This window comes from Prunus persica, chromosome G5 (genome assembly GCF_000346465.2).
Source record: "Prunus persica cultivar Lovell chromosome G5, Prunus_persica_NCBIv2, whole genome shotgun sequence".
Classification (NCBI taxonomy): Eukaryota; Viridiplantae; Streptophyta; class Magnoliopsida; order Rosales; family Rosaceae; genus Prunus; species Prunus persica.
Genome location: NC_034013.1, coordinates 12,602,443 through 12,626,491, shown reverse-complemented (window position 1 = coordinate 12,626,491; position 24,049 = coordinate 12,602,443). Strand labels below are relative to the sequence as shown.

General features: G+C 34.0%; 2 protein-coding genes across 2 annotated transcripts; both read right to left on the bottom strand.

The window, feature by feature from the left end:
• LOC18777732 (transcription factor MYC3) lies at nt 3,812-6,120 on the bottom strand. The gene is made up of 2 exons (XM_020564863.1): nt 5,184-6,120; nt 3,812-4,625 (listed from the first exon to the last, which is right to left on the bottom strand). The coding sequence occupies exons 1-2, from the start codon at nt 5,935-5,937 to the stop codon at nt 4,027-4,029; spliced, it is 1,353 nt and encodes a 450-aa protein (XP_020420452.1). The 5' UTR covers nt 5,938-6,120; the 3' UTR covers nt 3,812-4,026.
• LOC18775709 (transcription factor MYC2) lies at nt 17,057-19,339 on the bottom strand. Its single transcript, XM_020563448.1, has 2 exons — nt 18,133-19,339; nt 17,057-17,903 (listed from the first exon to the last, which is right to left on the bottom strand). Exons 1-2 carry the CDS (start codon nt 18,899-18,901, stop codon nt 17,200-17,202), a joined length of 1,473 nt encoding a protein of 490 aa, XP_020419037.1. The 5' UTR covers nt 18,902-19,339; the 3' UTR covers nt 17,057-17,199.

Below are 24,049 nucleotides of genomic sequence, written 5' to 3'. Positions count from 1 at the left end.
ATCTCATAAGGTATCTGACCATTTTAATTTGTCTCAAATTTGTAATTTTGTTCGATCAATGTGTTTTGTGTTCTGTAATTTTGTATTTATATGATTCATTAATTGCGACCTTGTTAGATAAGTAATCAGTGAGACTGTATCTGACCATTTCAAATTGTCTCAATTTTGTAATTTTGTTCAATCAATATGTTTTGTGTTGTGTAGTTTTGTATTTATACAATTCATTAATTGCGGCCTTGTTAGATAAGTAATATGTGAGACTGTATCTGACCATTTCAAATTGTCTCAAATTTTTAATTTTGTTCAATCAACGTGTTTTGTATTGTATAGTTTTGTATTTATAGGATTCATTAATTGCGACCTTGTTAGATAAGTAATTTGTGAGATTTTGAGTACATCTTTGATGATTTATATTATGATAATTAGGATTATAAAATAAAATAAAAAGTTGAACGTGTGTTTCAGTTGATAGATATGTAACTAAAGGAATAATGGCACTTCAGAAACTTGTTGTCCAACGAATTTTAAACTCAAAACTTCCTACAACAAATTGGAATTTGATTGGTTATATGGATTCTTGGGTTGCTTTATGCTAAATTTACTTTAAAAAAAACTTGTTATTTTACGGATATTACTTGTCTCCTTTCCGATAAGGAGATGCTTTTTCTTCTTACGAATCACAGTTTGACACATAATCAAAAATAATTCATTGAAAACACAAAAAAGTAAAACTTCTTCATACATGTCACACTGCTATTAACAGAAATGTAGGAGCTCCTACTTAGGGAAGTATTTTCCTTATTTTACATCTTACCTCCAATTGAATATTATTTTTGCTCTGATATTTTTTATTAAATTTAAAACCAACCAATTTGCTCTCATCTTTTGATCCTTCTACCAAGAAATTATTGACTCCACAAACTTATTGTCCTATGATCGTTTCATGGCATTGAATTCAACGTATCATGGACTATATCAAATTGAATTTGGACCCATGAAGCCTTTAGACAGTTGTTTTCTGGAATTCAATTTCAAAAGCACCCGTTTACTTCTTGCGATCCCATTTTCTTCCCCACGTTGCTCGTGCGGCCCTTGGCCCTACTCAACCAAACCAAACAAGTTGTTTGTCCTTGGGCCTTTGGCTCCCCCACCCAAATCAGAAAGTAAAACACTTCTTTCTTCTACGTGTTTTATATTTAGTACAAAATCGTGGTTCATTGAATCTAATTTACAGGAAGGAGGCTTTGAACTTGTATGTGAGGCAGACTCATTATTCTAATCAACCGTCTTAACCCGTATAAACAAAATGACTTCTATTTTAAAATATAAATGTTAACTACATACAATTTACTTCATTACATTATTAGAGTTTGACTCTCATTTTTGTTACGTCATGATTACATTATTTAATTTCCTAATCTTTGACTCCTGTGGCCCCGATCCAATCACTTGAACAGTTGAACTTGGAATTATCTTAGTATGAGATGCTGCTAAGTAGATATCCATCTATATTCTGCACAGAGTATGGACCCTTAATTGTGAACAAAACTGAAGGAGACTTCATGAATCATGACTCGACGACTTTTGACCACATGCAGTACAAGGAAAGGGAAAGTAAACCACGGCAATAAAGCAAAAAAAATGTGATGTGCGCCTTCACAGAGAGAGAGAGAGAGAGAGAGAGAGAGAGAGAGAGAGAGAGAGAGCAAACAAACTTGTTTGACAAGCTGAGATTTCCATTCCATGATCTCTTATTCAGTCAAGCTACAAAATGGTCAACAATCAAAATGACATGATTAACGAATACTCAGGTTAGATCTTGTTCAATAAGGGTTTCATTCGCATAAATCTAATTTCTTTGCAACCATCATATATTCGAATCTTACAATTTTTTTCAAAATCCTAGTTAAGTTCTTCAATGAATTGGAAATCATGCAATCCAATCCGCATACATGACACACACAAATTAGATTTAGTTGCGGCTAGATGTTAACATCATAACATGGACCAAAAATATGGCCTTCGCGTCAATTAAAAATTGAGCATCTCATACATGAATAATATCTTATTTGACATATTAATTTACGGAAATGTAACGAAACCCTAACTTCATATACCATGATATAATTTCTTGTGTACAACATTGCAACTTTTTGAACATAAGATACCAAATTGAAATTTCGTAGAAACTTGGGAGGTGTAAAATAAAATTTAAACCCGAAGCTTCATGTTGCCTCCATGCTTAACTTCTCTGATATGAAAGCTTATTTAGACATACTCATTAGATTAATATTTCAATGGGCTCATCGATTTTGGATGTGACAAGGGAACTTGCATGAATTTGGCATATCTAGGAATTATTGATGCTCTTACCAAAAGTAGTCATTGTTAATAGAGTCTGTATGACTGAGGCGGGGTCGTCGATTTTGGAATTAACCTTGCACCAACAAACAAAAGGATATCTTGGAATGAAATTTCGTGGATATATATGTCAGCCACAACAATGGTTGTTACTTCAAACAGTACTGCCTCATGATGGAGATAAACTCTCATATAACGGTGATAACACTTTTTGATATCTCCGGTCAATAACACAATGACGTGTAGGATAACTTTTTTCATATATCATTGTGTTATTGACCGAAAATAGCAAAACAATGTTATTTCCGTTTCATGTAAGTTTTGTTTTTCTCTCCTGATGAGTTTGTTTGGCGCATGTAAGTGAAGCCAAATCATAAAACATCAAATTGTGATGAATGAATAATGCACTAAGAATGAGGAAACATAAGCCCTCAAATCACACCAGCAAAATCAACTGATCGTAACAAACGGAGAGATGCGCGGTCTGCATGATTTGGGCCAAACTTATAACCTAGTTTTATTATAAACAGTATTTGGTGTATTTGATACATGGCGACCGTGAGAGATGGGATGGTGAAGTATTTCGCTTTAGGATTTGACATGGGGCATTGGGCTACAGCCCACACAAACTTAGGCTTCGCTCCGGCCTTGCGAACTCAACCAAGTTGTTGGGCTTCGGCCGAACTCAACCAGGTCGAAACAGATATATTGAGGATGCATTTCCCAAATGTACTTTTTATACAAAAGTAGGACCTCCCACAATAAATTATTTAATCCATCCAGGCTCCAGCTATTTTGAATGTGACTCAGGAAAGGGACCTGCGCTATTGGACTTGGGATATATATGTCACACCATCATTAATGGGATATATGGTGGGGTTTAATTTTGACTTATTTACACTAACATCTAGTGAGATTTTTTATAAAATTTATTTAAGTTTTAGAAATTATACAAATATTCTCTTAGATTTTAAAATGCATTTAATATCACTAGTATGTTTGATGGTGACTTTCATGTATGAAGATTCGAATGCATTTTAAAATCTAAGATACTAGTCACCACAGTCATAGGTTATCATAATTAGTATCACATCATTAGGAAATAACATCAGGAAGTTATTTCTGACGAATATTCCTCCATATCCCCTTGTCAATTTACAGTATATTCCCCTACTAGAAACGACAACCCTGAATTTTCATGCCTTCCAGCTCCATGATATGCATTTATATTCATTTTTCATTTTACTTTTATTTCCGACCTTACCTATTTTGTAGTTTACTTGCTTTTGATTATTTCGTGTTAAATTCGAAATTGATGACTTATGTCACAATGTCAAATTTCTTCTCGTTCCAACGAATAGGAGCCAATTTTATTTTATTTTTAATCAAAACAAATCAATCTGCTAATTAATTGTTGTTATAATAATGCATACGTTATATAACTTTTAAAAGGAAAAAAAATTTAAAGCACTTGCATATAAAAAGTAAATAACACAGCAGTTTTATTCAACACAAAAAATTGGTAGCAAACCTCCTAGTGTTAAATCTCCTCAACAAAAAAACTAATCCACTTCTAGTTGCACCAACTTTTATATAGAAACTCTCATAGCCTCCTCACTTGTGAATCATAAGGCACTCTTGCAACACATCTGAATCATCAACTCTTCACACTTGATATGCTTGCATGGTAAACTGTAACCCTAGGGCTTTGAGTGCATTCATCAACCTAGCATATGGGTAGTCTTGATCTGGACACTGAACTCGGATCATGGCTTCGGAGCCCAAAATCTTCACATCCACTTCCAAAGGAGCAACTGATCTATTGTTATAACTTGAATGAGGATGATTAACTATGGAACTGGTGCTTTGGCTGCTCTGATGATCAATGCTACTTGCATTGCTCACTTTGGGGTTTTTGGGTTGTTCTTGTACTTTGGCCTCCAATTCCTCAACCTTTGCTTTGAGCTGGTTGATGTATGACGCAGCATCAGCAAGCAAAGAAGATCTGTCCATTTTCGATACATTAGGAACCACAGAGCGGAGGACATAGAAACGATGGTTAAGCTTCTCTCTTCTTTGTCTCTCTGCCTCAACATGGTTTAATAATTGTGATGCTCTACTAGCGCCGTTAGTTGACGATGATCTTTTTTTCTTTTTCGATCGAGTGTTCGCTGTATTCTCAGAGGTGAAATTGCCAACAGAGTCCGAAGGTGAGTCTGGTGATGAGTCGCAGATATTGATATGTGCAGCTTCTTTTGTACAACCTTTAATATTCAACAATAATGTTAATGAAAAATTTAGGGTATGAAGATGCATAACTCTCAACAAAGTATCAATGTTAAGATAAGCTAATTTAAAATTTGGGATGACATGTTCCAGAATAAAATAACGACGTTTAGAACTAATAGCATTTTGACAATGTGTGTAAGAAACCCCTCTTTTCTATGTTTTAAATTCTCGCTTGTTTTCCACAAACAAACAAAAATATACTCATATCAAACAACTGGTGAAATCATCACTTGCAAGTTGCAATAACAGCACGACTAGAACAAGACCCAAAAGCTACATTTCTTACTCTCTTTCTCAACCCACACATATATAGCAAACATGAAAAACAATATTAATAAAAAACCCAGAATAATTAAAGAATGTCGCCCGTTACAATAAAATAATAGCAGTGAAAAGATTGTCTGCCACTAATTTACCATGTCATTGTCCGCATTTGCTCAATTATTTGAAAGAGTATCGATCGATAACCACTTAACTACTAATCAAATATAATTTTTTTTAAAAAACTGTAATTAATAAAGTTTTGTGCTTACCTTGTCTGGTCATCTCCTTTTGAGCTCCTGAAAACATGCCATTTTCTAGCAGATGAACAAGTGCATTGCCCTCACAGCTGCCCTCCTGCGAGACCTTCTTGTTGTTGTCTGATCCGAAAAGCGATTTCGATAGATGCACGAGGCCGCAATCTTCTTTGATGACATCCAAAGAAGCGAGCTCAAGCACCCCACAAGGAGTTGCAATACAAACCAGAGTTTGAATTCCATGCATTCTAGCCTCCTTCACTCTCTCACACTCATAAAACTGAAGCTCATGAGCACCTGCCAGCCAAACAAAACCTCCAGAACAAAACGCACGGCCCAGAACATTGTTGCTGGCGTGGCCTGCAACAAACGTCTGGGTTAAAGAAACGCTGTAAAAGTAAAACCACTCGGAGTCGGTGACATCTCCATGATCCACCATTGCCAAGTCCACCAGGTCTTCATGGAAAAGATCTTCAACGTCTTTGTTCACCACCTTCCTTCTCTCCACATTGTTGAACCCAAATTTTGGGTTGTAATTGTTGACCACCTTGTTGCTTCTTTTGGTGGCCAAGTCTCTGTTGATTCGGAAATCGCCACCAGCCCATGACAAAGAGACTTGGTCGTTGCTGTCATTGGAGGCTTGCCAGAAGATTGAATACAGCCACCACTCAGGCCTGTTCCGAAATATGAACTGGAGCCGTTTTTGAAATGTGGAGGAGTTTTCCTGACAAAAATTTGTTGGGGAGCTTGAGGAAAGAATTTCTTCCATGGCTTTCAAATTTTTTTTTTTTCGGGTTGCTGCAAAGCAAGTGAGAATTAGTAGCAGGAAAGAAAGACAGAGGAGGAGAAGCAACCGTGCAGTGAGTGAGGCTTTCGGTGTTCAGATTCTGACTTGTGAATTGTGATTGGACACGGGAATTAATAAAGACCTACCTGTTCCTGTAGGGATGGTGTCTTATTTTTTATTATTATAATAAACAATTTAAAAAATATCAAAGTTCTAAATTACAATTTAAAATTTCCACTGAGGACACGTATGCCTATTAACGTGTTAAACGTACAGGATACTGTTGTGACTATGAATGTGACTCCGTTTTGGGAATTTGGCTTATTGTGTTACAGTTTCTTACGAGTAAAGAGGCAAGTAACATTCGCATCATTTTTTATATTTTATAAAATATCTTGTGTCGTCTCGTACTTTTTTATAAAAATTAATTTTGATTTTATCATCACGTTTGTTTTTATTTCTATGATAGAATTTTCACTGGTTTTTTCAAACTTTTGTTTTTCTTTGACAATGTTGTGAGCTGCTTCACAAGAAAACATTTCGAAAACATGTAGGGCCAATTGTGGGATTGTGGTACTGCATTCCCATCTAACCTAATCAACCTAAAGGCATGTTAGCTGTTTTGACTAGTTCTCATTCTCCTTTCATACACTCTTCAAAACCTCACAAGTCACGTGAGTCATGAGCGACTAGAAATATTATTTTAAATTTTTGATTAGAGTGTACGGCACGATTTTCATATGCTTAATGATGAAATTTCCCATATAAAATAATAATAATAGAGTATTTGTCAATAAGTATAAAGAAGCTTCCCATTAGGTCACAAAAGTTATTGCCCAATTGATCGATCCCATCATGGCATTCAATTTAATATAGTGGTCTCTCATGGCACTCAATTCAAGGGGCTTTCATGGACCCTATGGTCCCTGTAAATTTAGTCGTGATATGTTCTTCGCTAGCTAGCAAATCTGGTCATGATATGCTGGTTTAAAGAACAACGTTAGCTTAGTGGGAAAAGACTTCTCCCGACGTGTTTGGGCCATTTTCCCCACTCTAACGAAAGCAATATATGCAATTCTTATCCCTGCATCGCGTCCTGCATGAATGGCTCGGACTCATTCGGCTATTTTAATTAAATTGAATAAGTGTCATTTAAAAAAGTGAGGATCCAATCCGAGTCACCAAATGAGATGTTTAAATAAAATCACAATAATAATAGGAATTCACCTACCTCCCTAACTATCCCACCTAACAGGACTTGTAGTTGAATTATTGGTGCTCGATGGTCTGAAGAATAAAGATGTATTTGTTTACAGAGGGCTTCACATCCCACCTCATCTATCTGTCGACAGTTTATTTGTCCCCATGCCTGCATAATGGAGATGTCATTTTAAGAGGGAAGGGCCACTTGGGCACAGGTTTGGGGGTGTGGGGTGTGAAAAGTTATGGAGCGGAGGACTGTAGGTTGTGTTATTAGTGGCTCCCGTGGAGGTTTATCATTTTGAAGAATGTGTGGTGCATGTGAGTGTAAGTTGTCACATCATCATTAATATCACCATTCTCATCCATTGTTCTAGTGCAATCAAATTCTACGTAAATGTATTATAGTTTTACCAAACCTCATGCCCAATAAATAACAAATACTATTACTAGGAAGACATAAATTAGTGTACCTATATATGAACTCTCAAATCGTATTGCCCTTTGTTAAGTAGACTACCTCAACACCCGAACCCATTTCTTACCCTTTTCTACTTAGTTACACAAATGACCTAGACAAATCTCTACCCCCCTAAACAATTATCTATAAAAAAGAATCAAGAAGAACAAAAGAAAGTGTAAAGAAGACATAAGTTAGTACGCCTACGTTATGTTGAAAACTGACAAATCGTATTCTCTTTTGATAGGTAGACTCCCTTAGCACTTCGAATCTATTTGATAGCTGCTTAATATAAACCCCTTCTTCCTAAAAATATTCCACGATGAACAGGAAGAACAGGAGAACATGAGAAAAAGTAAACAAGACAAAAAACAAAACAAAAAAGGAGGAGGAAAAGGAGAAAAAAACAATTGAGAAGATGCCAACGGGAGATAGGTTGGATGTAACCATGTATATATGGAAATTATTAATTATAAAGCTCAAATCTAGTAATTATTCACCTTAATTTTTATTTGGGTTATATTAAAATAGGCCCTTACAATTTAAAAAATTTAGACAATAATCCACCAATAATACAATGTTTAAGTAAAACCCAATTCTAAATTATGATAAAATTTGACCGTGTAGGTTGATTTATTTACAAATCATGCCACTAGATCTTTATTTGGTAGCTAATGTTTTTTAATCACCAAATTAAGGCAACTGAATAATACCTCACTGCACATTTATGTTTTTACTCCCATAAATAATGGGCTACCATCAAATTACTTCAAATATTCCCTCCTAACCTCCTAGAGTTAGGTAAATTCATACTAAGTACATAATAGTCAATGTACCCATAAAATTTGGGTAGGTAAACTATTTTCACAATATATCTACAAAAGTGTTGGCTTTAATATACCTACAATATACCCATAATAGATAAATTACAAGTTATATTATTGCATAATAGTCAATTATTGGGTAAATTATATCCAAAATGTGTTTATAAAAGTTGGGTATATTATTGGAATAATAAGTAAATTCATCTAGGTACATTATTTTTCGTAAAAGAAGTAATAGGTACATTATTTTTTCAACATAAAAATGTATGTATGCTATTATATTTATAAAACAATAATATAATAGCTAATTAATCACATATACTTCATTAATAAATTAATTGTTTTTTTATTATTAAATAATCCGATTAGGAATTGAAAAAAAGTTTCCAAATTAATTTGTACATTCATTTGGAGATCTTTTCAAATTCAAACGTGTGTCATTAGTTAAAATTCAATTCAAATTTGTTTCTATATTGGTTCCTACATTAATATACAAAATACAATAATGCCTTTTTGGGGGTGTTTTAGGAATTGCAAAAGTACAATAAATTTTTATTTTGCGATTGATTAGGTAACTTTGGATCCTAGGCATCCGGTATTTAGAAAAAACAATTTTTTATTCAAACAAAAATAAAAAAATAGATAGTAATTGAGGAAGAATGACTTTCAAAGGGTTAAGCTAAATTTACTATTTTTATTTCCATAAATAACATTAAATTCTACGACAATAATGGGTTGATAAAAGAAATTGTAGGAGGGTAAAATAGGCACACAACAAAAATTGACTAATTGAAATAATGACTCATCATCTCGTTATGGTAAGTTTGTTGACCTAGAATGCTAGTCACCGGGTTTACTTCAAGAGCATCTCCGAGGGAGATGTCAAATACCAAACATCAAATTTAAATTTGATGGTTGATGTGGCAATTTGACATCTTACACAGCTTTACACTCCATCCGATATGTCAAATTAAATTATTATTTTATTGCATTTTAGTATTAATTTATTTTTAATTATAAATAAAAAATAATAAAATATTCATTTGACATCTTGCTTTTGGGATGTTAAAAATAACATCTCAACCTCTAGCCTTCATTCCACATCAGCTTTGACACATCAGTTGGAGTGATGTGAGATGTTATTTCTAACTGTTAAATATCTATGTGGCATGTTTGACACATCAATTGGAGATACTCTTACAAATCTGTGAATTTTCACGTTTTCATATAAAAAACAAATTAGATTGTTCTCAGGAAGGTGACTTTTGTATTCATACAAAAAGGCTCATTCCCTAAATAGCCAAGTATTTTGGTTGTTGGAAGACAAGCGAATAATACATGAAAAACATGTAGTGTGCATGTGCGCACATGAGTTTATACAAGCTTATAATTTTCACATAATATTGTGTTATAAGGAAAAAACTTGCATGTCACTAGGACCAGGGACGTAATCACTAAGGGACCAATATGATCCTGGCTCCCATTCACATCTTTTTAATAATTGAAAATTAAAAATCAAACAACCAAGCAATCATTTAATAATTATTTAAATGGTGGATTTTTAATTTTGTCCTTGCATCCACACATTACATACGTCTTATTTGACGGAATGGGTCAATTAGACTTGATTTCTGAACGACGCGAAGTATGATAATCAAAATCAGAAACATAACATTTTGGTGCCTAAATTTAAATTTGACCCTAACTCTAGTGACCAACAATGTAATTACTCCTAATAATAATGATGTAATGTGAGTGTGTAGGTGAACGATGTTGACCAGTTCTTTTTATAGGACTGATGGAAGTAAACTTTAAACAACAAATGGATTTCTCAGCCACAAAATGGTTGCGCCTCCTGTTTCACCCCAAAATAAATTTAAATGAATTCCCTAAAAGGGGAAATATCGATCGATCAACATCTCTGGGTTCAATGCATTTATTCTGTTATAAAAAAACAATAATATAAAACCAAGTTGGGTTCATCACTCCACAGGACCGCAGCTACTAAAAGCAATTCTCCCAAATCGCATTCAAGATGCTAATGCTCTCTTTGAACCAATGCAATAGAGTTGCTCATCGCTTGGCTAGTTTTGCTTTGTCAATCCATATATAGATTTGTGACTGATAATCCTCCACAACCTCTCTCACCTGTCAACAACGCTTTTCATCATCAATTCAAAATCCTTCGCAGTTAATTATTGTATAATACATCTGGAAACCCTATTATATAATTCTTAAATGTGGAAAACGCTGCTAAAGCAAAAGCATCTATCTAGCATACCTGTCTTCTGAGAAAAACTTATGTAAAATACGGTATACGGATAATAATTTTTAATATTCTCAATCAATAAACTTTTTCATTTACATATCGTAATTGACCGGAATTGCAAAACTGTAATATTTCCTTTTCACATGAGTTTTTCTACTGCCTTCCAGGTTCAGGTATTATAATCCATCTCTGTATGTCAACTATTCAGGTGTGGTATCTATAGCATATATCTTCCTCACCACCACCACACCAGTCACACGCCCCAGGAGCGGTATTACAACTTTGAGTATCTGTCAATGGTTCATTAAAACATATAGTATTTATGAAAGAATTAGCCGTCCACGAATATAAACTTTGGATTCATTTAAGCTGTCAATCCCATCACCGCGTCGGCATTCAATTCTTTAAATTTTTTTTTTCTATAATATTATTTTTTCGTTGCTTTGAAATCTAGGGTTGATGAAAATGAAAGTTTAATGATTGCCAACTCAAGAAAATCAAAACAGATATATATAGATTTCTTCCTTTATTGCTTGCTTAATTTGGGCCTAACAAAATAAATAACCTCCACCCCAGTATTTAAAAAAGAAAAAGAAAAAAAGAGCATCACATTCGCATCCCACCTAACAAGATTTGTAGTTGAATTGAAGCTTGATCATCTCTGTGGCGTCAAAAAGACAGACGTACTGCTTGTCCAGAAAGGGCTTCACAACCACCTTATCTCTCAACTGTTAAATTGGTCCCTGTATTATTATGTTCTGCATTATGAGATTTAAGTTTATGGAGGGCAGGGCCCCACTTGAGCTGAGTTTTGGTGTTGAATTGCCATGGAAAACCTGTCCAATATGAGGCTTTGCTTTTGCTTGCTCTGCCATTTCTGCAAATTTCCAAAGTTTCATATCATCCAAATAAAGCAAGTTCATGTCTGTGTGTTCAATGATATTGATATTAAACATTGCGTTTAATTAAATCGATGATGATGATGATAGTCTAATTTTATGGCGTTTCTCTTCTGCTGTTAGATCTAGTATTTTGTTTTTGGCTTTTTATTTTTTATCAGAGGGTAAAACTTCATTAAACAAACTAGGCAATATAGTACATCAGTTTCTAAGCAAGACTCTATAAAAACGGAGGAGTAATAATGTCACTTCGTTAGAATATTGTCTTAAAAAAATCCAAAAGAGAAAAATCCAATTAAGGAAAAAGAGTACCACGACTTTTCCCAAAAACAAAACAATAGATAATCCAATTATTGACCTAATGATGGGCTAATTATGTGATAAGCTCGTCCTTATATAAAGCGATAGTGTGTATAGGACTGAGGTTGGGTCATCAATTTGGAATTACTAGATATATCTTTAGATGATACAACTCTTAAGCATCAGTAGTTCCACCTGGATTTTATTCTCCATCGTGCCTTTTTTAAGATTATTTCTTAAGCATCAGTTAAAATACAACTCCATAATCTTGAATTTATAGTATTAGGATGACTGATGAAGTGGAACCATCTCCACGTGTAGGGTCACTCAAGCGAGAGACAGAAGATGGTCGGAAACCAGTGGAAGAAAAATCGAGGAATCATTTGAGTGGCACCAATTTGGGCAGTGGTCTTAATTTGGTAGTTGCATGGGGATATCGTCCCATCTTTTCGTGCAACTATTTTGTCCGACAATTTAATGAGAAAAATGGGAAACGCTGAGCAATATTTAATGTACAATAAAATGCATATATATCACATGCTTTGACTATCCTGAACTGATGCCGTGGTTTTCTTACAAAACGGCACATGCTTCTTTATATATAGATATATATTGTCGGCACTTTTCAACACTTTTCACTCAAGCCTTGTCGGCTGGTTTTTAAGACTTTCCATTCGGCAATCACCCAATTCCAATCACCGGCCACGGGCTACGTAAAGCCAATTATTGGACATGAGGTTCAAGCATTTCGTATATATATAAAAAAAGAAATTTAAATCATTTAAAAAATATAAACATAAACAAAAAACTTAATCACAATTTATAAGACATTTCTTCATTAATATCGTAATCCTATTAATTTTAATAATAAATTGAGCTTAGACCCATAAAATTCATTTTAAATCATCTACAACCCTTACCTTTAGTTTTCTATTTAAAATACCCATTTTTTTCAAATAATACCCGATAACTAGGATCCAACTAAGCAAGTTACCTAATATAACTTAAAATCTAATTTATTGTATTTTTCGGGCACGAGGTGGGGGGGTGTGGCGGCGGCGCTGTGTAACTAACGACTCATGTTGAATTTGGAAAGATCTTCAAATAGTTGTAATGGATGTAGGAATTAATTTAGAAACTTATTTGAAATTAAATATTAAATTCCATATTAAAGTATTAGTAATCTATTTTACGACTGGTAATCTATTTTTGAATTAATGTTGTTTTTCTTTTATGAATTACGACTAGTAATCTATTTAACGTATTAGTTATTTAAAATCAATATTAAATTTAGGAATTAATGTTGTTTTCCTCTTATGAATTATAGAATTAGTATTCTATTTTATTATAGTTTAATGAATAATAGTGTATATATTCTAATTATGTTGAAAAATAATTTGATCATCCATTTATTTTTTTTTTAAAAAATATTTTTTTAATGAACCTATTTTTTCTTTAAATAATGTATCTATTTTTTTTTTCTCTAACAATGTACCTAGTAAAATAATTTACCTAGTATAATGAACCTATTTTTAATTCTAAATTCTGAACGTATTTCTTCTTCTAAATTATGTTCCTAATAATGTACCTAGTAAAACAATTTACCTAGTATAATGAACCTATTTTTAATTTATGAAAAATGTACGAAAATTTCAATTACAAAGTAAATGACCTATTTTTGTTAATTTTTTTGGTAAATAATATACCTATATTTTTATACATATATTTATATTTATATTTTTCATATGTACATTATTGGATATGTAATTTATATATTTTTTTTTTGTTGCTATTTTAGGGGGTGATATGTTAGAGGGAATGGCAACCAATTTACAATTATGGCAGTTAATGAAATACTTGGAATAAATTATAAATAAAATATGAAATCTGATGGCAAGGATGTAAAAACATAGGAATACTATGACCTCTTATATCCTACTAGTCATTTAAGTTTGAAATTGAGTTTTATACATAGTTTTTAGAATGATGGGCATATGTCTAGGAAATAGAAATTGTAGGAACCTGTATTAGACAAGCCCAGGAGTTCCTCCTCAATCTTAAGGAGTCAAGCTATGCTCGATAACATGTATCTAATCATAAAAGTTTTCTGCATCAACTATATCACATTCTAATTTGCTGTAACTTAATTATACAAGAACTATCTATGTCATCTATTTCATGTACAAAATCGAAAACGCATGTTAACAAAAAAAAAATCACCATATTTATGGAATAGATTGAAATATATAGCAAGTTGGTATCTAAATGCGTTCGGGTCCATTTTCATTTTGATGTTAATAGATATGCTTGTTGAGAGTATTTGTCCCACATTGAAAAGTAAATGGACCTAGCCTAGGTTTATAAGGAGTTGAGCTACTCCTCCCATTGCCAATTGATTTTGGGGTGGAACCTCAACTTCTTCATGGTAGCAGAACAAGGCTTCACGTGTTAGGCCCAACGGCAACACGTGCTCCCATACCACCCAATATGTGTTGTCCACGTGTTAGGCTTGAAAGTTCGCCACACGTGCAGAGACGTGTTGAGAGTATTTGTCCCACATTGAAAAGTAAAGAGATCTAGCCTGGGTTTATAAGGAGTTGGACTACTCCTCCCATTACCAATTAGTTTTGGGGTGGAGCCTCAACTTCTTCAATGCCACCTGCATGGCCAAATAAGCATATGTCGGTCAGTGGCTGTCAACTGAGTTGTCGACATATGTTCGGCTACTATCTTAATCGGAGTTTTAAAGGAATATTCATCCCTGTATCGTTATGACATCAAAACCCTATAATTGTTTTTTCCCTCCCTAAAATTTATCTAAGGAGGTGGTTTAGGGAGCTCATTGTAGATACTCTTAATTAGGGGTGGGCACTCAAACCGGCGAACCGGAAATCCAAACCAAACCGCACCGAACCAAACCGGAAAAAAACCGAGTTGACCAAAAAGTCAAAAACCGGTCAAAAACCGAACCGGACCGGTTTGGACCGATTTCGGATCCGGTTCCATGTCTTCAAAAACCGAACAGGGCCGAACCGAACCGGTGAAACTAAAAAAATATATAATTTCAATATATATATTTATATTTAATGCTATATTTTTAATTTCACTAAAAAAAACATAATATTTATCCAAGTTCAATGTCAAAATATCTCTATTGTCTCACTTTAATATTTATTTTTTATATGAAATTGAATAATTTGTTAATTTTCAAGTAAAAAAATAATATTTCAGTTGAGAATTGTATTAAAAAGTAATTTAAAAAAATAATTTTTATAATCCGGTTCAAAACCGAACCGGAATCGGAACCGGACCGAAACCGGTTCAAACCGAACCGGACAGTTTTTGAAATTTTTTTTATTAAAACCGAACCGAACCAAACCGGATGAATAGTATTGGATCGGTTCTAATTTGAGACAAAAACCGGTCCAAACCGAACCGTGCCCACCCCTACTCTTAATAATCTAAATTTTTTGACACGGATTACTTCCTCTTCAATATTATATTGACGCCATTTTCTTAATTTTTTTTTAAAAAAAAAAGAAAAAAAAAGAGTAAGATGTCTAGTCCTTGAAGAAAAAAATTGTTTCTCAATAAATTTTGATGAGAAAAGATATAAGATGTTGACTAAATTTTAACTTTTGCTATCCTCGTAATGACACGTAGGATAACTTTTCCACGTGTCGTTACATTATTGGTCAGAGATAGCAAAACAATACTATTCCCATTAAAAGAAAGGTGTTATAGATAAAAAGGCTGATGACAATTAACTAACATAATACTTATTTTTAAGGGCTTCTTAGATCTAGGTCCAAAACGATTAGCTATCATTGGGTTTAGTCTGCGTGTTTTTGGTTTTAGATGCAGGTCCTTTGACATTTATTACTTTTTTTGTTGTGTCGATTTTACCCTTTGAGGTAAATAAAGAAAACACATTTAAAATCTAAATTTAATGCATTATTTCCTTATAATTGAATTTCTTAATTTAAATTTTGAATTTTTTCCTTGATAATATTTACCTAATATATGCATAAAATACAATTTAATCAATGAAAAGTAAAGACCCACATATTATACCAATCGATTAGACAAACACCCACATGAATTTATGTACCTGACGTATAGGTAAATAGTGTTATTATTAGCAACGAAAAAAACGTAGTGATAAATCATGTTACCTATAAGTTAGGAACATAAATTAAAAGATTGCATATAAGTTAGGAACATAAATTAAAAGACTACCAATAAGGTAGATACAAAATAGACAAATAAAAATTGTATGTTACCTATAAAAAATATGTAAATAAAATACTATTATACATTGTCAAAAATATGAAAAAACACATATATACCTATGCAATAGGCAATAGAACAATATACCTACACTATAGGACTTCTACTATATATATCTACAAGGGTATGTAATATACCTCTACCATAGTGTGAACAAAAATAAAAATTGTTACCTATAACTCAAGTACTAAACGATGTGTTTGTAAATTGATCTAGTTTTTCCTTGCATGCTTCAAATGATCTGGTTTTCCTTGCATGCTTTGATTGGAAACCGCAGAAATGCGTAGGTAGTTGTTTTAGAGGGAAATGCCGTTTTGGATCATTATTGATCCTTTATGTCTTACAATATAAATTTAGCAAATGAATGCCATCATCCATCACTACCTCTCTTGATCTGCTCTTGCATGTAATGTATGTTTCCGTGTGTATACAGAGGGTACTAAAAGTTCCATAATCAAATGCTTTGGTCGACAATGTATAATAGTTTGTAACAACGTAATTTTTGGGATATGTTTGCGATTTTTTTCCTTTTCTATTCAATGACAAACGTTATAAATGACTAATTATTATCACATAAATTACTATTACCCAATTCAAAGCATAAGGGGCAACATTGGAACAAAAAATAATTTTAAAAAATTAAAAATAATAAAAAGATTACATCATAAAAGATTGAAAAATGAATGTAATTCTATGTGGCACAAAAATTAAATGACTTGTATCAAAGTCACAAAATCCGAGGATTAAACCCAACTTTTCAATGAAGATTTCGATCTATATCAACTTCTCTATATTTTTAACTAACTAACATGATATATTTATAGTTTAGAATTGTTATACTTGGAAATTGGAAACCATGTTAAACTAAGAAAATAAACAAGTCTCTCCTTAGTTATTAAACTTATTTAAATTACAACAACAACAACTAAACAAGAAAAAGGAGACGCTCAATATAAAATCATTGTCCTTTTTAGCTAGGGAAATTGATTACTGAATTACTTTCTAGTTGTACCATCTTTTTATAATACCCATTTTGACTGCCTCCTCACTGTTGAACCCATAAGGTACTCTTGCTACAACATCTTGAATCATTAACTCTTTCACACTTGAAATGCTTGCATGGTAAACTTGAAACCCTAGGGCTTTGAGTGCATTCATCAATTTAGCATACGGGTAATCTTGATCAGGACACTGAACTCTTATCATGGCTTCTGAGCCCAAAATCTTCACATCCACTTCCAGAGCAGCACCTGCTTTATTAATATTATAACTTGAACTATGATGATCAACTATGGAGCCGGTGCTTTGGCTGTTGTGATGATGATGATGATCAAGATTGCTCACATGGCCTACTTTGGGATTTTGGGGTTGTGCTTGGATCTTTGCCTCCAATTCCTCAACTTTTTCTTTGAGCTGATTGATGTATGCCACAGCATCAGCAAGCAAAGAGGACCTGTCCATTTTCGACACATTCGGAACAACAGAGCGGAGGACATAGAATCGATGGTTAAGCTTCTCGCGTCTTTGTCTTTCTGCCTCAACATGGGTTGATGATTCTCTACCAGTTCCATGGTTTGATGATCTTCCTCTCTTTTTCAATCGAATGTTTTTTGCATTCGCAGAGGTGAAATTACCAACAGAGTCAGAAGGTGAGTCTGATGATGATCCACCTATATTGACAGGCGTAGCTTCTTTTACACAACATTCTGGACAAAACAAAGATATTAAACATCAACACACAACATGTTTGACCATTTTGAGTAAAATGTCCTAAAATAATTTTTTTTTTTAAGTGTTTAAGCTAAAAGTGGTAGGGATTAATAATAATATAATCATAAGGAAAATAACTGTTTGGTACTAGGTACTAATTTACGAGGTCACTGTTGGCATTTGGTATCAACCAATCTTTCTCCGTTAAGGAAACTTGTTGCTTACCTTGTCTGGTCAAATCTTTTTGACCTCCTGAAAACATCTCATTCTCCAGGAGAGAAACTAGTACATTGCCGTCACGGCTACCCTGCTTTGAGACCCTGTTATTGTTTGATTCAAAGAGGGATTTGGATAAGTGCACAAGGCCCCAATCTTCTTTGATCACATCCAAAGAAGCAAGTTCAAGTACGCCACATGGAGTTGCAACACAAACCAGAGTTTGAATTCCATGCATTCTAGCTTCTTTCACTCTCTCACACTCATAAAACTGAAGCTCATGGTCACCTGCAAGCCAAACAAAACCACCAGAGCAAAACGCACGGTCCAGAATACTATTATTACCATGGCCTGCAGCAAATGATTGGGTTAAAGAAACAGTGTAAAAGTAAAACCACTCAGAATCAGTAACATCTCCAACTCCATGATCAACAAGACTCGTGTCCAAGTCCACCATGTCTTCTTCATCGAAAAGAACTTCAACTTCTCTGTTATTCACATTCTTTCTCTCCACACTGCTGAACCCAAATTTGGGTTGGTAATTATTGGTCATTTTGTTGCTTCTTTTGGATGCAAAATCCCTTGAGCTTTTGAAATGGCCACCAGCCCATGACAAAACAACTTGGTCATCATTGTTGTCTTTGGAGGCTTGCCAGAAAATCGAATACGCCCACCATTCAGGCCTGTTCTGAACTATGAATTGGAGACGCTGATGAAATGTGGCTGAGTTTTCTTGACCAAATTTGGGTGAAGAACATGGGGAGATAATGTCTTCCATGGCTTATTTTTTGTAGCAAGTATAAGAAAGCAAGTGGGAATTAGGAGCAAGAGAGACAGAGAAATGAAGAAACTGTGGAACAAGTACCCTGTGAATTCTGATTGTTGAATATGGGAATTAATAAACGAAAACTATCTGTACGGTTTGGAGGTTTTTATTTTTTTATTTTTTGCTTGAAAATAAGGAACATAAATGTGCCTGGATCTGTATGCTTGTTGTGTTGTTTGGAATTGTTGGTGTGAATTTAGACGACTACTATAATAGTGTTCCACGTGATAAACAGCGGACACAATGGAGACTATGAATGTGTGGCTCCAATTTTGGAGAAATACTTTGCTCCTTAATTGTGTATTATTTTCAAATTTCAGTGAGACGGGTCAACGGTCCACAATTAGCAACACCGATATTGTCTTCAACTTAGACACCTATAAAGCTTAGTATGTATGGGGCTTTATCACAAAATGCCTCGGTAATATTTGTCACATTCCGGAATCGGCTCCGCCGTAGCACGATATTGTCCGCTTTGGGCCCCCCTCTCTGGCCCTCACGGTTTTGTTTCTGAGAGCTCACGAACAACTTCCCAGTGGAAAACCCATCCTGGGATTGCTCTAGCCCCCAACTCGCTTAACTTCGGATTTCTTACTACTCCGAAGCCAGTGAGCTCCCAAAAGGCCTCGTGCTAGATGGATGCGGGTGTGCACATATAAGGCACATCACCCCTTCTCTGTTGGTTGATGTGGGATCTTACAATATTAGTAGTGGAACTACTCATTATAAATTGTATTTTATTTAGTCAAGTTTTCAATGTGAGACTTATATTCTTCAATATGTTTAAGTGACAAAACAACTTGGTCATTGCTGCCTTTGGAGGCTTGCCAACTTTGGACCCTTTTTTTTTTTTTTTTTTTTTTTTGCTTTTTTGAAAATAAGGGACCTACATGTGCCTGGATCTTTGTGCTTGTCGTGTTGTTTGGAATGGTTGTTGTGAGCATAGATGACTATTATGATGTTCAGAGAGACGAGTCAACGATCCACTATTAGTAATACTGATATTGTTCATAACTTAGCCATCTACAAAGCCCATTAGGTGTGGGGTTTTATTACAAAAGGACTCGGTAATATTAGTAGTGGAACTACTCATTATAGATTGTATTTTATTTAGTTAAGTTTCCGATATGAGACTTATATTCTTCAACATGTTTAAGTGACAGTATTTTGGTATCATACAATGTAACTTCTTGGGTTGAAGAGGTTTTAATTATAATTAGCGTAGTCCAGTGTAAAAACTTCTTTCTAAACATAATGTTCTTTGTGAAAGGGGACATGAGCATGACTCAGATTGGAGCAATATTGGACCATGAAGTCCTCCATGTGCACTGTGGAACTGGATTTCGAAGCCCCCATTTTGTAATTGGAAAAAGACTTGGCGCCTAACGTTGCTAGTCCTTCGGGTGGCCGCATCAAAGCAGAAGAAAGCAAAAGAAGAATAAAATAAATTAAAATAAGTCTCCCTCCGTCCGCCGCATCCTATAATCCCAAAGTAGTAAATATTGTATTCTTTTTTGGCCAACGAACAAGAATTAACAGATAAATAAAATAAAATTGTATCTGCCTTTCTTCTTCCTGTCTACAAGCCACCTCCAACTAACAAAATTTGTTAGCTGAGCTCGTGCTTCAGCTCTGTGGTCGAAAAAGGAGACAAATGTAAGGCTTCGCATCCACTCTATGTGTGAATCGTCATTCATCTTGTCCCCTCACTTGTGTTGAGATTTGGTGGTCAATTCTGGAGGATATAGTCATATATGGATGTGGATTATAATATCTATGAAGTTCTGTTTATGGTACTGCAATATGATTATTTATCCATATTATAATGTGAAAATAAATTATACCACATTATCGTACTCAGATATTCTCGTTTGATTACGCATATATAATATATCTTATCTTCATAAATAATCATGCAAGTCTCACATTGATTTCTCCATTAATATATATTTCTAATAAAAAATAAATGCATGGATGCATATGGCATTTTATCATTGCCAGTTATCTTCCACGTGATACAAATATTGCGTCCACTAAAATCTCAGATAAATAAATTATTACTGAAAAACTTTGCAGGGGAACACGATCCCTCAAGCATGTCCTTCGCCAGCAGGTACCACGTTTTTCCGCGTGTATATAAGCAAAGGCCTTTTGGTGATCTTATCTCACTTATATTATATGAAATTTTATTTTTAATCTTTCTTTATTTGTCACACTAAATTTAGGTCCCCACGATTTTGGGAGTCTGTGCCACTATATTTTAAAATGTTCTGTATATGTGACTTAGTTGAAAGTTGTCTCCCAGGAAAATTGGGCATTGCATGCATATTGTTCGTATTTTAATCCGGTAGGGTCGTATATATATATATCATATTAATTGCCCCTAACCATAACAAAACTAATGCTATGACAATTCATTTTATTTTATTTTCTTTAAAACAAGCGATATTTCATTCAACTTGATTGCAAAACAATAATATCGTTGTCGGCATGTAAAATATGGCATTGCATATTGTTCGTATTTTAATCCGGTAGGGTCGTATATATATCATATTAATTGCCCCTAACCATAACAAAACTAATGCTATGACAATTCATTTGATTTATTTATTTTTTTTAATTTTTAAAGCAAGCGATATTTCAATGTCCTATTTAAATATGGTCCCGTGAAATTACAAAGTAAATAATGCAGAGGCGCAGGAATGGTCCTGCTGCCTGTATGCATGAGACATGACACATCACAGGCTCACAGCCAAAGAATTATTATGAAGGAATATGCTGCAGTGATCTGGGACTGTGGTGGGATCATTGATCGGGAAGTAAACCTATAACTAGCTACAGCTCAATTCATCGTGAAAAGGTACATATACATATCTATATAACCACACTACAGTACAATATGGTGTTAGTGTTATTTTATGGCGCACAAACCTGAAGGTCAAAGTTTTGTCCTATAGTTGTTTGTTCTGTACTAATTTTCAACCAATGTTCTTGCCATCTCCAATGGTGGGTGCTAAACCTGCGGCATATACGCAGAGCATATACCATCCAATGCTTGGTGTTGCTGATTGATGTGGTTAATTTATTTCACGCATTTTGTATACTTCATTCCTGTTTCGTTAGCTCGTCACCGGAAATGTAAACGATTTAAAAACTAATTTAAGATCCCAATTTTAATACTTCTTTAATTTGAGAAGAGAAACTCTCATAACGGGGATATAACTTTTTACTAATTTCAATCAATAACACAATTATATATAAAATAATTTTTTATATATTATTATATTATTAATTAAAAATAACAAAACAGTGATATTTCCGGTAGATAAGTTTTTTCCCACCGTACATATTCTTCAATTTCACACCTCTGGTGCTGATTTGACTTCACTTGACAGAGGAATCTTAATTAATTTTCACACCCCAAGTGCTGATTTGACTTCACTTGAGAGAGGAATTCAGTAGGCTTCGAAATAAGTGCGTATATAAAACTCAATTCGAACAAGTAATGATTATGAGGCAAAATTTTCCACAGAACATGAAACTTTAAGAAGAAAAAAAATTAAAGGCCCAGACAACAACGTAAGGAAAGTAAACAATTGCAACTGAGATATTTGATTAACTTGGATTTGTTTGATAACCTTTTCATTTCAGTTTTTATTTTATTTTTTTGAAATAACATTTGTTTGGCAATTATTATTATTATTATTATTATTATTTTAGGGTTAAATTTTGAAGTTAAGATTAAAGAATGAAAATGCATGTGACAAGGAGTTCGTAGTATTTTTTGGTGAATTTTGAATCTGGAGGTCTCGAGGATTGGATTGGGTGCATGGCCGAATGCAAAAATCAAGTGGTCGAGTCCAAGTCGAGATGTCTCAATATTGATTGTTGGTAACTTGAGTGCATTTTAGGTATGGTGATATAAAATTAGTGAATAAAAAGGAGCGCGAAAAAATGAAAATACTTTCAATTTATTTTTAAAAATCAAGGTGATTTTGAAAACTATATTTCACATTTTTTAAAGCTGAAAATGAAATCAATTACCAAACATGTTTTCAATTTTAAAAAAGAAATGAAAACTTGAATGGTTATCAAACAACCTCTTAGGTATACACTAAATAATAATTAGGCATGAAATTTATAGATGATCAAGATGTCACGAGAAACATACTAGGCCTCGTTGAACCCCACACTCACTAGTGGGCTAAATTAACTAGACCCACATTCCACTAATCTCAAATTATAAGCTTGAGAAAATTGTAAGTAACACCAATCACACGCATGCAATCACAATATTGTGAGCTGTCCAATTGGTGTGTTTTATCTTTAATCCAGTGCTGCTAATGAGAATTTAAAGCGTGTAGTTTACTTGCATGTAAAGTATGTTGGAGGTTACTTTGTATCCATGACCTCATGCACCTTCGTGTACAAATGATTATGTCAATTCTAAGCACAGGGCTTTGTATCCATGACCTCAGTGCTGCTAAAAACTTTTTTGTCTCCATGGCCAGACTCTCCACTTTGGTGTTGTGATAATCCACCTGAATAACACCATGTATTTTTTTTATCATTGTGGCGGGGTTGAATTCCAGATACGGATCAGCATAGCAATTAACTAGTTGATGATGATTGTTAGGCCACTTATCTTGTGGAAGAGTGAGGTTGGAGGGACCAGCATCTGTTCTTTTTAAAGATAATGGACTCGGTTATACGGTAGCTTGGTTGTCTTCCGTTCACACATTTAACCAACTAGCACTGCTAAAAGCACAACTTGCATTTGTGTCCTTTGTGTCCTTTATGTCAAACAACACGGATAATCGTGTTATGTGACGATGCCCACGGTATCATTACTTTAAAGTAGTCAGTGTATAGCCCTTTCCTTTAATTGTAGAGTACAAATGTGTTGCTTTGTGGCAAGTATTTAGAGTACGAATGAACCATTTGTGTTTTTATTTTGACAAATGACTTAAGTGTTAGATAAATTGATTCCACATGTGTGAGCTGAGCATAGTTTCAAAATCGTACTCAATAGGGTATATATTTTTGAGTTAATTACACTTTAGTATCCTGTAGTTACATCCTTAAAACATATTAGTCCAT

Bases quoted from the DNA above. Each gene is read 5' to 3' on its own strand.
- LOC18777732 (XM_020564863.1), bottom strand. From the start codon at position 5,937: ATGGAAGAAATTCTTTCCTCAAGCTCCCCAACAAATTTTTGTCAGGAA. The intron at 4,626-5,183 runs GTAAGCACAAAA...TGAATATTAAAG, and splicing joins AAAGGAGATGACCAGACAAG to GTTGTACAAAAGAAGCTGCA.
- LOC18775709 (XM_020563448.1), bottom strand. From the start codon at position 18,901: ATGGAAGACATTATCTCCCCATGTTCTTCACCCAAATTTGGTCAAGAA. The intron at 17,904-18,132 runs GTAAGCAACAAG...TGTTTTGTCCAG, and splicing joins AAAAGATTTGACCAGACAAG to AATGTTGTGTAAAAGAAGCT.